This window comes from Microtus oregoni, unplaced genomic scaffold, assembly GCF_018167655.1.
Source record: "Microtus oregoni isolate MIOR12 unplaced genomic scaffold, Mior012 000050F_ref0000143, whole genome shotgun sequence".
Classification (NCBI taxonomy): Eukaryota; Metazoa; Chordata; class Mammalia; order Rodentia; family Cricetidae; genus Microtus; species Microtus oregoni.
Genome location: NW_024543256.1, coordinates 1,817,759 through 1,830,659, shown reverse-complemented (window position 1 = coordinate 1,830,659; position 12,901 = coordinate 1,817,759). Strand labels below are relative to the sequence as shown.

The following is a 12,901-nucleotide window of genomic DNA, read 5'->3' as shown; positions in this document are numbered from 1 at the left end:
CAGTACTATGATACTACAAAACTTTTATGCTTTTCTCTATCTCTTCCATGAGGATTAACCTTTCTCTAGAAAATACTGTTTTTCCAAAGATTTTAAGATAATTACAGTAGAATATATAATAATGTAATCTTTCTCTTCTTCCTTGGACAAAGGACAGTGGGCCCCAAACCTGGCAAGACTTCATCATTCTGGATCAATCAATGCCTGGAGTACCAAGGAGCCCTTTTCTTGGATCAAGGTCAGAAAACTATGAGAAATATATCAACATTCAACAAGTTCGAAACATTATATACACCCTTTTATTCTGTAGTCTCTCCTATAAAACATCAGTTTACATACGAGGAAACTGTAAAATAGAATGACTTATTAATTTGTATAAAAATATTCAAAAAGGAATTATTGGTGTGATGGCTCGAATAAAAACGACCCCCAAAGGTACATAGAGAGACACACTACTGGGAGGTGTGGCACTATTAGGAGTAGTTGTGACCTCGTTGAAGGAAGTGTGTCAATGGGGGTGAGCTTTATTTATTTATGTATGTATGTATGTATGTATGTATTAAAGATTTCTGCCTCCTCCCTGCCACTGCCTCGCTTTCCCTCCCCCTCCCCCAATCAAGACCTCCTCCCTCCTCAGCCCAAAGAGCAATCAGGGTTCCCTGCCCTGTGGGAAGTCCAAGGACCACCCACCTCCATCCAGGTCTAGTATGGTGAGCATCCAAACTGCCTAGGCTCCCACAAAGTTAGTACGTGCAGTAGGATCAAAAACCCATTGCCATTGTTCTTGAGTTCTCAGTAGTCCTCATTGTCCGCTATGTTCAGCGAGTCCGGTTTTATCTCATGCTTTTTCAGACCCAGGCCAGCTGGTCTTGGTGAGTTCCCGATAGAACATCCCCATTGTCTCAGTGTGTAGGTGCACCCCTCGGGGTCCTGAGTTCCTAGCTCGTGCTCTCTCTCCATCTGCTCCTGATTTGGACCTTGAGATTTCAGTCCGGTGCTCCAATGTGGGTCTCTGTCTCCTTTCATCACCTGATGAAGGTTAATATTCAGGAGGATGCCTATATGTTTTTCTTTGGGTTCAACTTCTTATTTAGCTTCTCTAGGATCACAAATTATAGGCTCAATGTCTTTTATTTATGGCTAGAAACCAAATATGAGTGAGTACATCCCATGATCCTCTTTTTGGGTCTGGCTTATCTCACTCAGGATAGTGTTTTCTATTTCCGTCCATTTGTATGCAAAATTCAAGAAGTCATTGTTTTTTACTGCCGAGTAGTACTCTAATATGTATATATTCCATACTTTCTTCATCTATTCTTCCATTGAAGGGCATCTCGGCTGTTTCCAGGTTCTGGCTATTACAAACAATGCTGCTATGAACATAGTTGAGCATATACTTTTGTTGTATGATAGGGCAACTCTTGGGTATATTCCCAAGAGTGGTATTGCTGGGTCCAGGGGTAGGTTGATCCCGAATTTCCTGAGGAACCGCCACACTGCTTTCCAAGGTGGTTACACAAGTTTGCATTCCCACCAGCAATGGATGAGTGTACCCCTTCCTCCACAACCTCTCCAGCAAAGGATATCATTGGTGGTTTTTATTTTAGCTATTCTGACAGGTGTAAGGTAGTATCTTAAAGTTGTCTTGATTTGCATTTTTCTGATCGCTAAGGAAGTTGAGCATGACCTTAAGTGTCTTTTGCCATTTGAACTTCTGTTGAGAATTCTCTGTTCAGCTCAGTGCCCCATTTTATAATTGGGCTGATTAGCCTTTTATGGTCTAGTTTCTTGAGTTCTTTATGTATTTAGGAGATCAGACCTTTGTCAGTTGCGGGGTTGGTGAAGATCTTCTCCCAGTCAGTGTGTTGCCTTTTTGTCTTAGTGGCAGTGTCCTTTGCTTTACAGAAGCTTCTCAGTCTCAGGAGGTTCCATTTGTTCAATGATGCCCTTAGTGTCTGTGCTGCTGGGGTTATACGTAGGAAGTGGTCTCCTGTGCCCATGTGTTGTAGAGTACTTCCCACTTTCCCTTCTATCAGATTCAGTGTGTTCGGACTGATATTGAGGTCTTTAATCCATTTGGACTTGAGTTTTGTGCATGGTGATAGACATGGATCTAATTTCATTCTTTTACAGATTGACATCCAGTTTTGCCAGCACAATTTGATGAAGATGCTCTCTGTCTTCCATTGTATACTTTTAGCTCCTTTATCGAAAATCAGGTGTTCATAGGTTTGTGGGTTAACATCAGGGTCTTCTATTCTATTCCATTGGTCCACTTCTCTGATTTTATGCCAATACCAAGCTGTTTTCTATACTATAGCTCTATAATAGAGTTTGAGGTCAGGGATGGTAATGCCTCCAGATGATCCTTTATTGTATAAGATAGTTTTGGCTATCCTGGGTTTTTTGTTTTTCCATATAAAGTTGATTATTGTCTTCTCCAGATCTGTGAAGAATTTTGCTGGTATTTTGATGGGGATTGCATTGAATCTATAGATTGCTTTTGGTAGAACTGCCATTTTTACTATGTTGATCCTCCCAATCCAAGAGCAACGGAGATCCTTCCATTTTCTGGTGTCCTCTTTAATTTCTTTCTTCAAAGACTTAAAGTTCTTGTCAAATAGATATTTCACATCCTTGGTCAGAAAATATCCCAAGATATTTTATGCTATTTATGGCTATCATGAAAGGTGATTCTTCTCTGATTTCCCTTTCTGCCTCCTTATCCTTAGTGTATAGGAAGGCAACTGATTTTTTGGAGTTGATCTTGTATTCTGCCACATTACCAAAGATGTTTATCAGCTGTAGGAGTTCTTTGGTAGAGTTTTTGGGGTCACTTATGTATACTATCATATCATCTGTAAATAACGTAAGCTTAACTTCTTCCTTTCCAATTCAAATCCCCTTGATCCCCTTATGTTGTCTTATTGCTATTGCTAGAAATTCAAGCACTATATTGAAGAGGTATGGAGAGAGTAGACATCCTTGTCCTGTTCCTGATTTTAGTGGTATGCATTTGAGTTTTTCTCCTTTCAATTTAATGTTAGCTGTCAGCTTGCTGTAAATAGCATTTATTATATTTAGATATGACCCTTTTATCCCTAATCTCTCCAAGAACTTTATCGGGTGTTGAATATTGTCGAATGCTTTTTCAGCATCTAATGAAATGATCATATGGTTTTTTCTTTCAGTTTATTTATATGCTGGATTACATTGATAGATTTGCATATGTTGAACCAGCCCTGCATCTCTAGGATGAAGCCTACTTGATCATAATGGATAATATTTCTAATGTGTTCTTGGATTCGGTTTGCCAGTATTTTATTGAGAATTTTTGCGTTGATGTTCATGAATAATATAGGCCTGTAATTCTCTTTCTTGGTTGGGTCTTTGTGTGGTTTTGGTATCAGGGTAACTGTAGCTTCATAAAAGGAATTTGGCAATGACTCTTCTGTTTCTATACTCTGAAATACATTAAGGAGTATAGGTATTAGGTCTTCTTGGAAGTTCTGGTAGAATTCTGCATTGAAACCATCTGGTCCTGGGCTTTTTTTGGAAGGGAGATCTTTGATAACAGCTTCTAATTCTTCGCGACTACCAGGTCTATTTAGATCGTTCACCTGGTCTTGGTTTAGCTTTGGTATATGGTTCTTATCTAAAAAAATGTCCATTTCTTTTGCTTTTTCCAGTTTTGTGGCATACAGGCTTTTGTAGTAAGATCTAATGATTCTCTGAATTTCCTCTGTGTCTGTGGTTATGTACCCCTTTTCATTTCTGATCTTATTAATTTGCGTGTTCTCTCTCTGTCGTTTAATTAGTTTGGATAGGGGTTTGTCGATCTTGTTGATTTTCTCCAAGAACCAACTTTTTGTTTCATTGATTCTTTGGACTGTTTTCTGTGTTTCTATTTTGTTGATTTCCGTCCTCAGTTTGATTATTTCCAGTCTTCTGCTCCTCCTGGGCACGTCTGCTTCTTTTTTTTCTAGAGCTCTCAGGTGTGCTGTTAAGTCCCCAATGTATGCTTTCTCCAATTTCTTTAAGTGGGCACTTAGTGCTATGAACTTTCCTCTTAGGACTGCTTTCATCGTGTCCCATAGGTTGAGTATGTTGTTTCTTTATTTTCATTAAATTCAAGGAAGACTTTAATTTCTTTCTTAATTTCTTCCTTGACCCAGGTGTGGTTCAGTAATTGACAGTTCAGTTTCCATGAGTTTGTTGTCTTCCTGGGGATAGCATTGTTGTTGCCTTCTAACTTTAATCCATGGTGATCTGATAAGACACAGGTGGACACTGATATTTTTTTCTATCTGTGGAGGTTTCCTTTGTTTCCGAGTATGTGGTCAATTTTCGAGAAGGTTCCATGAGCTGCAGAGAAGAAGGTATATTCTTTCCTGTTTGGGTGGCGTGTTCTATAGATGTCTGTTAAGTCCATTTGCTTCATTACCTCCAACAATTCTCTTAATTCTCTATTAGGTTTCTGTCTGATTGACCTGTCCATTGGTGAGAGAGGAGTGTTGAAGTCTCCTACTACTAGTGTGTGTGGTTTGATGTCTGCCTTGAGTTTTAGTAATATTTCTTTTACATAAGTGGGTGCTTTTATATTAGCGGCGTAGATATTCATGATTGAGACTTCATCCTGATGAATTGTTCCTGTTATGAGTATAAAGTGTCCATCTCGATCTTTTCTGATTGATTTTAGTTTGAAGTCAGTTTTGTTAGAAATTAGTATGGCCACACATGCTTTTTTTTTAGTACCATTTGCTTGAAAAACCTTTTCCCAACCCTTTACTCTGAGTAGATGCCTGTCTTTGTGGTTGAGATTTGTTTCTTGTAAACAGCAGAATGTTGGATCCTGTTTTCGTATCCAATCTCTTAGCCTGTGCCTTTTTATAGGTGATTTGAGTCCATTAATATTAAGTGATATTAATGACCAGTGGTTGTTTACTCCGGTTATTCTTATTGTTTTTGGTAGTAGAGTTTGTGTGTCTCCCTTGTTTGAGTCATGCTGGTTAAGGGTCGCTAGATGCCTGAGTTATTGTAGGCAGTATTGGCAATGGTTGGATTCCTTGGGTTGTGATTTTCCTTCTATTATTTTCTGTAGGGCTTGATTTGTGGCTACATATTGATGGAGGAAGGTCATTGGCTAATAAAGGAACTGCCTTGGCCCATTTTATTGGTTGGAAGATAGGTGGGAGGAGTAGGCAGAACAGGACGCTGGGAGGAAGAGGAAGTGAGCTCAGAGTCTTGACATCTCTCCTCTCGGGAGCAGACGCCTGAGAGAGACGCCATGCCCCGCTCCCGGGATGAAGCTCCGACCCAGGATGGACATAGGCTAGAATCTTCCTGGTAAGCGCACCTTGGGGTGCCATACACAGATGATTAGAAATGGGCTAAATTAATATGTGAGAATTAGCCTAGAAGAGAATGGGCCAAGCAGTGTTTAAATGAATACAGTTTGTGTGTTGTTATTTCGGGCATAAGCTAGCCGAGCAGGCGGCTGGGGTGATGGGGATGCAGCCCTGCCGCCACTCTTATTACTACAGATTGGCACCCAATGTGATGGACTAAACCCACTTAAAAAACCTGAGAAGACTTAAAAATAAGGGAGCGAGAGTTTAACACAGATTTTTGCTGTTTGTTGGTGGTGTGCTGTAGAGAGATTTCCTGATTCAGCAACAGTAGCAGAAAAAACGCTGTGTCATTTTAAAGCACGACTTCCTGGGGCTGTGCCGCCATTGCAATCTCTGTCTGGCTCCTGCGGGAGACAGAGCTTTTGAATAGAGCATTTGGAGTAAAGTGCTACGATTTGTTTGATGGCAACTAGACTCGCTGTGTTCTCGGGTCTGCTCTGCTTGTTAGAGGCAAGCATGCACTTTCTTCTAAGAGAAGCTTCCTGACTCAGCTTTAGCTGCAAAGCCTGCAGCTCATTAAGAGGTCCTGCCATGAAACACTTAAACGGTGTTGACGAAAAGCTGAACACATGCTTTTCAGTTTTCAGCCATAGCAGGAAAAAAGCTGCCCTGTTTAAAAATGCCACCTTTCTGGGCTGTCCTGCCAGGGCAAACTCTGACTCTTTTATGCAGGCGGTTTGTGCGGTTTGCAAGCACAGGCTGCTGAAGCTCGCTTGCTGGCTACAGCCAGTACCTCAGCCATGAGGCTGGAAAGCTAAGGAATGGACTGGATCTAGCTGGCAAAGCCACGGCTTTAGTCCTACTGATATTGCTTGGTAAATTAAAGATTCATGTGGTCAGAAAAAGAGAAATATACAGTAAAGAGAGATTCAAAGACAGAGAAAATTTCTGAATGGTTTAAAGTGTGTTAAAAATATATGCAGACTAAAAGTTGAAGTTCTTAAAGTAAAAAACAAAAAAAAGGAAGAGAGTTGTTGTGTGTGGTAGCACACGCCTTTAATCCCAGTGCCTAGAAGGCAGAGGCAAACAGATCTCTGTGAGTTCAAGGTGTAGTAGCTTACACCTTTAATCCCAATGCCTGGGAGGCAGAGACAGGCGGATCTCTGAGAGTTCAAAGACAGCCTGGTCTACAGAGTTACTTCAGGTCAAAGATACAGAGAACCTGTCTCAAAAAGCAAAGAGTTAAAAGTAAAAATAAACAAAATAGAGGTTAAAACAAAGCTGCACAAAGATGGAAAATACACAGAGAATTTTGATACTGTATGCTATTATGTTCTCTCTGAATTATTTGAATGCTGAGGAAAGAGCAAAAGCTACTAAAAGATATTTGTTTATAAATGCTTCTGAACTAATCCAACATAGATATTTTGAGTTTGGATCTAAGGATATGATACTTTGGAAAGGAGTTTCTTATTTTGTTTTCACAGAGGATGAGACGCTGTTCATTTCTTCTATTCCGATTTGGTATGATGGACCACGCCCTCCTGAAGGTTTGTTGTGAACATCTCCAGAAAATTGCTTCGCTCAACTGCCAACTGAGATGAAACTAGCACACAGGTTATACCGTGAAAGACCTAATTAACGACGCCCCCATTCAGCAGGAAGCAGTTTGGAGAGAAATAACTGCGCCCATATTCCCAAATATGGTTTATAAACGTTCTTTTACATTTTAAGGGGGATATGATATAGATATGAATAATTTACATTAGTATAGATTTTGCTTTATTGATAGAGATTTAAGGTCAATTTTGTTATATGTATAAGTGTTTCTGATTTTGATTAAGGTATTGTGATTGTGTAGTTCATTTAAATATGTACTGTATAATTAAGAAATATAGGTTGTTAATGAATAATCATCGATAATAGTAAAGCTTGTAGTCATGTTAGTTAGATTTTCTAGATATATAGAGATATATTTTAGATAGACATTCTTCATGTCTTTCAAAGATTACAGAATAGGACATTTGATGTTTTAATAACTTAGGACTTTTCATGACAATGAGACACTCTGCTCCTGGCAGCACCAATCTACTTCAAGAGGAAGATGGGCATCGAAGAGGCTCGTTATGGTGTTTGATAGCCATTGGGGCAAGAAACTGCTCTTGCCTGGAGGATTGTATAAACTGGACACAGAGAACCCACAGAGAGAGGACTACTGAACTTGCCTATGGCTGAAGATGGATGCCCCAACAGTACAGAGGAACTTTGGGTGACTGTCCAGGCAGCGAGATGTCTCTGTCATTTCTAGAGCTTTAAAAGTTGCTTTTTTCCTGTTTGCTTAGGTAGTATTGTATCTTTCTGGAGTCTTTGATGGAGTTAAGAATAGTTAGTTATAGTTATAGTTTTCCTTAGTAATGATAAAGATTATTGTAACTTTTACTTGATAACTGTTTTGTTATATGTAATTTTGCTATGTTAAAGTTAAAGCTTTTTTTTTGTTTAAACAGAAAAAGGGGAAATGATGGAGGAAGGTCATTGGCTAATAAAGGAACTGCCTTGGCCCATTTTATTGGTTGGAAGACAGGTGGGAGGAGTAGGCAGAACAGGACGTTGGGAGGAAGAGGAAGTGAGCTCAGACTCGACAGCTCTCCTCTCGGGAGCAGACGCCTGAGAGAGATGCCATGCCCTGCTCCCGGCATGAAGCTCCAGCCCAGGATGGACTAGGCTAGAATCTTCCCGGTAAGACCGGTTCTCACAGATTATTAGAGATGGGTTGTTCGGGATGTGAGAATTAGCCTGTAAGTGCTAGAGCTAAAGGGCCAAGCACTGTTTAAATGAATACAGTTTGTGTGTTGTTATTTCGGGGCATAAGCTAGCTGTGCGGGCGGCTGGGGTGCTGGGAACGCAGCCCCGCCACTCCTATTACTACAACATATTGTTTAAATTTGTTTTTTTCCTGGAATGTCTTGTTTTCTCCATTGATAGTGAACAATAGCTTGGCTGGGTATAGTAGTCTGGGCTTGCATCCATGGTCTCTTAGTTTTTGCAGTACCTCTATCCAGGACCTTCTGGCTTTCATGGTTTCCATAGAGAAGTCAGGTGTAAGTCTGATCGGTTTACCTTTATAAGTTACTTGCCCTTTTTCCTTTGCAGCTCTTAATATTCTTTCTTTAATCTGTATATTTTGTGTTTTGATTATTATATGGCGAGGAGATGTTTTTTTTTTTTTGATCCAGTCTGTTTGGTGTTCTGTATGCTTCTTGAATATTCAAAGGAATATCTTTCTTTATGTTGGGAAAGTTTTCTTCCATAATTTTGTTCAATAAATTTTCTGGGCCTTTAGCTGTGACTCATCCCCTTCTTCTATCCCTATTATTCTTAGGTTTGGTCTTTTTATTGTGTCCCATATTTCCTGAATGTTTTGTGATGAGAATTTGTTGGCTTTGCTGTTTTCTTTGATCAGTGTGTTTATCTTCTCTATGGTGTCTTCAGAATCTGATATTCTTTCTTCTATCTCTTATATTCTATTGATTATGCTTGTTTCTGTAGTCTCTGCTCGTTGACCTAGATTTTCCATATCCGCCTAGTCCTCAGTTTGTGTTTTCTTTCTTGTTTCCATTTCAGTTTTCAATTCTTGAACTGTTTCCATTACCTGTTTGATAGTTTTTCTTGGTTTCCCATGGTATCAGGGTGAGCTTTGAGGACTCAGATGCTCAAGTCACACCCAATGTGACATTCTCTTCTGACTGCCAACAATCCAGATGTAGAACTCTCAACTCTCTCTCCAGCACCATGTCAGCCATCATGCTACCATGCTTCCAGCCATGACAGTAATGAACTAAACCTCTGAACAGTAAGCCAGCCCCAGTTAAATGTTTTACTTTAGAAGAGTTTTTGTGGTCATGGTGTCTCCTCACAGCAATAAAATCCTAACACACTTGGGAATAAAATTGAAAAAACAGATGTGTCCCATTTCTTTCTACTTGGAAAATAAAATCACAGTGATATCTATAATTGAATTTATGACCTTACAAGACCTTGTATTCTATATTCTTTTTATTTTTTAATTTATTAAATTCTTTTTTTAAAAAAATTCAAATTCCTACTCCCTGTCCTCCTCCCATTCCCTCCACATACCCTCCCACACCACTCCCCTCCAATCCTAAGGGAGGATAAGGCATTTTGCTTTGTGGAAGGCCCAAGGCCCTCCCTACTACATCTAGGCTGAGCAAGGTATACATCCAAAGAGAATAGGTTCCCAAAAAGCAAGTACATGCAGTAGAGATAAATCCTAGTGCCACTGCCAATGTCCCCTCAGTCTGCCCCAGCCATACAACTGTCACTCACATTCAGAGGGACTAGTTTGGTCCTATGCTTGTTCCTTTCCAGTCCATCTGGAGTTGGTGAGCTCCCATTAGCTCAGGTAACCTGTTTCAGTGGATGAACCCTTCATGGTCTTGATCTCTTTGCTCATATTCTCATTTCTTCCACTCTTCAACTGGATTTTGGGAGCTCCGTCTAGTGTTCCAATGTGGATCTCTGCCCGTCACCATCAGTTGCTGAATGAAAGTTCTATGGTGATATTTAAAATAATCATCCTTCTGACTACAGGGCAAGGCCAGTTTGGGCACCCTCTCTTCTATTGCTTAGGGTCTTAGGTGGGGTCATCCTTGTGGATTCCTGGGAATTTTTCTAGAGCCAGGTTTCTTGCTAACCCTATAATGGTCCCTCAATCAAGATATCTCTTTCCTTGCTCTCATATCTGTTCTTCCATCTTGACTATCCCATTCCGTCAAGTTCTACTCAACCCTTCCCTTATTCCCTCATCTTCCCCTTCTTCTCTTCCTTCTACTCCTGCCCCCATGCTCTCAATTTTGTCAGGTGATTTTGTCTGTTTCCAGTTTCCAGGTGGGTCTATATATATTTTTTAGGTTCAAATTATTACTTAGCTTCTCTAAAATCATGAACTAGAGGTTCAATATCCATTGTTTATAGGTAGTATTCACTTATGAGTGAGTAGAAACCTTATCCATAATGTTTTGGGTCTTGGTTACCTCACTCAGGATAGTGTTTTCTAATTCCATCTATTTGCATGCAAAATTCAAGATGTCATTGCTGTTTTTACCACTGAGTAGTATTCTAATGTGTAAATGTGCCACATTTTCTTTATCCATTCTTTAGTTGAGGGGCATCTAGGTTGTTTTCAGGTTCTGGCTATTATAAATAATGCTGCTATGAATAGTTGAAAATAGTTTTGTAGTATGATTAAGCATCTTTTGGGTATATTTCCAAGAGTGGACTTGCTGGATCATGAATTATGTTGATTCCCAATTTATTAAGAAACCGCCAAGAGAAACTGCCACACTGATTTCCAAAGTGTTTGCACAAGTTTGCATTCCCACCAGCAATGGATAAGTGTACCCCGTACTCCACATCCTCTCCAGCAAATGCTATCATTGGTGGTTTTGATTTTAGGCATTCCGACAGGTATACAATGGTATCTCAAAGTTGTTTTGATTTGCATTTCCCTGATCGCTAAGGAGGTTGAGCATTACCTTAAGTGTCTTTTGGCCATTTGAACTTCTTCTCTTGAGAATTCTCTGTTCAGTTCAGTGTCCCATTTTTCAATTGGGTTGATTAACATGTTAAAGTCTAGTTTCTTGAGTTTTTTTTATATATTTTGGAGATCAGCCTTTTATCTGTTGCGGGGTTGGTGAAGATCTTCTCCCAATCAGTAGGCTGCCTTTTTTATCTTAATGACACTGTCCTTTGCTTTACAGAAGCTTCTCAGTTTCAGGAGGTCCCATTTATTCAGTGAAGCTTTATTGTCAGTGCTACAAGGGTTCTACATAGGAAGTGGTCTCCTGTGTCCATGTGTTGTAGATTACTTCCCACTTTTTCTTCTATCAGGTTCAGTGTGGTCAGATTTATATTGAGGTCTTTAATCCACTTGGACTTGAGTTTTGTGCATGGTGAGAGATATGGATCTATTTTCATTCTTCTGCAGGTTGACATCCAGTTATACCAGCACCATTTGTTAAAGATGCTTTCTTTCTTCCATTGTAAACTTTTAGCTCCCTTGTCAAAAATCAGATGTTCATAGGTTTGTGGGTTAATATCCGGGTCTTCTATTCGATTCCATAGATCGACTTCTCTGTTTTTATGTCAATACCAAGCGGTTTTTAATACTATAGCTCTGTAATAGAGTTTGAGGTCAGGGATGGTAATGCCTCCAAAAGTTCCTTTATTGTATAAGATTGTTTTCGCTATCCTGTTTTTTTTTCCATATAAAGTTGATTATTGTTCTCTCAAGGTCTGTGGAGAATTTTGTTGGGATTTTAATGGGGATTGCATAGTCCCTTCAAGTTCACAGACATAGTAGCGTCTGACTCAGCTAGTCTGGATTCTATACTAAATTACATACAAAACCAAACTCTTAAAATTTGAATGATCTCATTAATAGAAAAGTTTAAAAGGAGCTATTTGGAAAAAAAAAGAGTGTTTGAGCATCTTTTACATTAAGTAATTTGGTAAACTTCTCAGATAAGTCTGATTCTTTCTTATGTAATACTCAGTATACTATTTACTCAATGTTATCTGTTTTTCTATGAATATGATTTGGCCTCCACTCCAGTGAAATTAGGAATAAATTTCAATCAAAAATAAAAAAAAAAGAAACCACCACACTGATTTCCAAAGTGGTTGCACAAGTTTGCATTCCCACCAGCAGTGGATGAGTGTTCCCCTTACTCCACATCCTCTCCAGCAAAGGCTATCATTAGTGTTTTTTATTTTAGCCATTCTGACAGGTGTAAGATGGTATCTCAGAGTTGTTTTGATTTGCATTTCCCTGATAGCTAAGGAAGTTGAACATTTCCTTAAGTATCTTTTGGCCATTTGAACTTCTTCTGCTGAGAATTTTCTGTTTAACTCAGCTCACCATATTTAATTGGGTTATTTAGAATTTTAATGTCTAATTTCTTGAGTTCTTTATATATTTTGAAGATCAGTCCTTTGTCTGATATGCGGTTGGTGAAGATCTTTTCCCCTTCACTAGGCACACTCTTTGTTTTATTGATTGTGTCCTTTGCTTTACAGAAGCTTCTCTGGTTCAGAAGGTCCCATTTATTTATTGTTGCTCTTAGTGTCTGTACTACTAGGGTTATATTTTGGAAGTGGTATCATGTGCCCGTGCGTTGAAGACTACTTCCCAATTTCCCTTCTATTAGGTTCAATGTGGTCAGATTTATATTGAGTTCTTTAATCCATTTGGACTTGAGTTTTGTGCATGGTGATAGATATGGATCTATTTTCATTCTTCTACATGTTGACATCCAGTTATGACCACACCATCAGTTGAAGATGCTTTCCTTTTTCCATTGTATAATTTTAGCTTTTTTGTCAAAACTCAGGTGTTCATAAGTGTGTGAATTAATATCCAGGTCTTCAATTCAATTACATTGCTCAACCTCTCTGTTTTTATGCCAATACCAAGCTGTTTTCATTACTGAAGCTCTGTAATAGAGCTTGATGTCAGGGATGGTAATGCC

At 39.2% G+C, this 12,901-nt stretch overlaps 1 protein-coding gene across 1 annotated transcript in view; it reads left to right on the top strand.

Moving 5' to 3' along the window:
* LOC121437126 (coagulation factor VIII-like) overlaps positions 1 to 12,901 on the top strand; it is a 157,314-nt gene that overhangs the window by 95,264 nt on the left and 49,149 nt on the right. Inside the window, 1 exon segment of the mRNA XM_041636966.1 lies at positions 153 to 238. Within this exon segment, the coding sequence (XP_041492900.1) occupies positions 153 to 238 (86 nt within the window).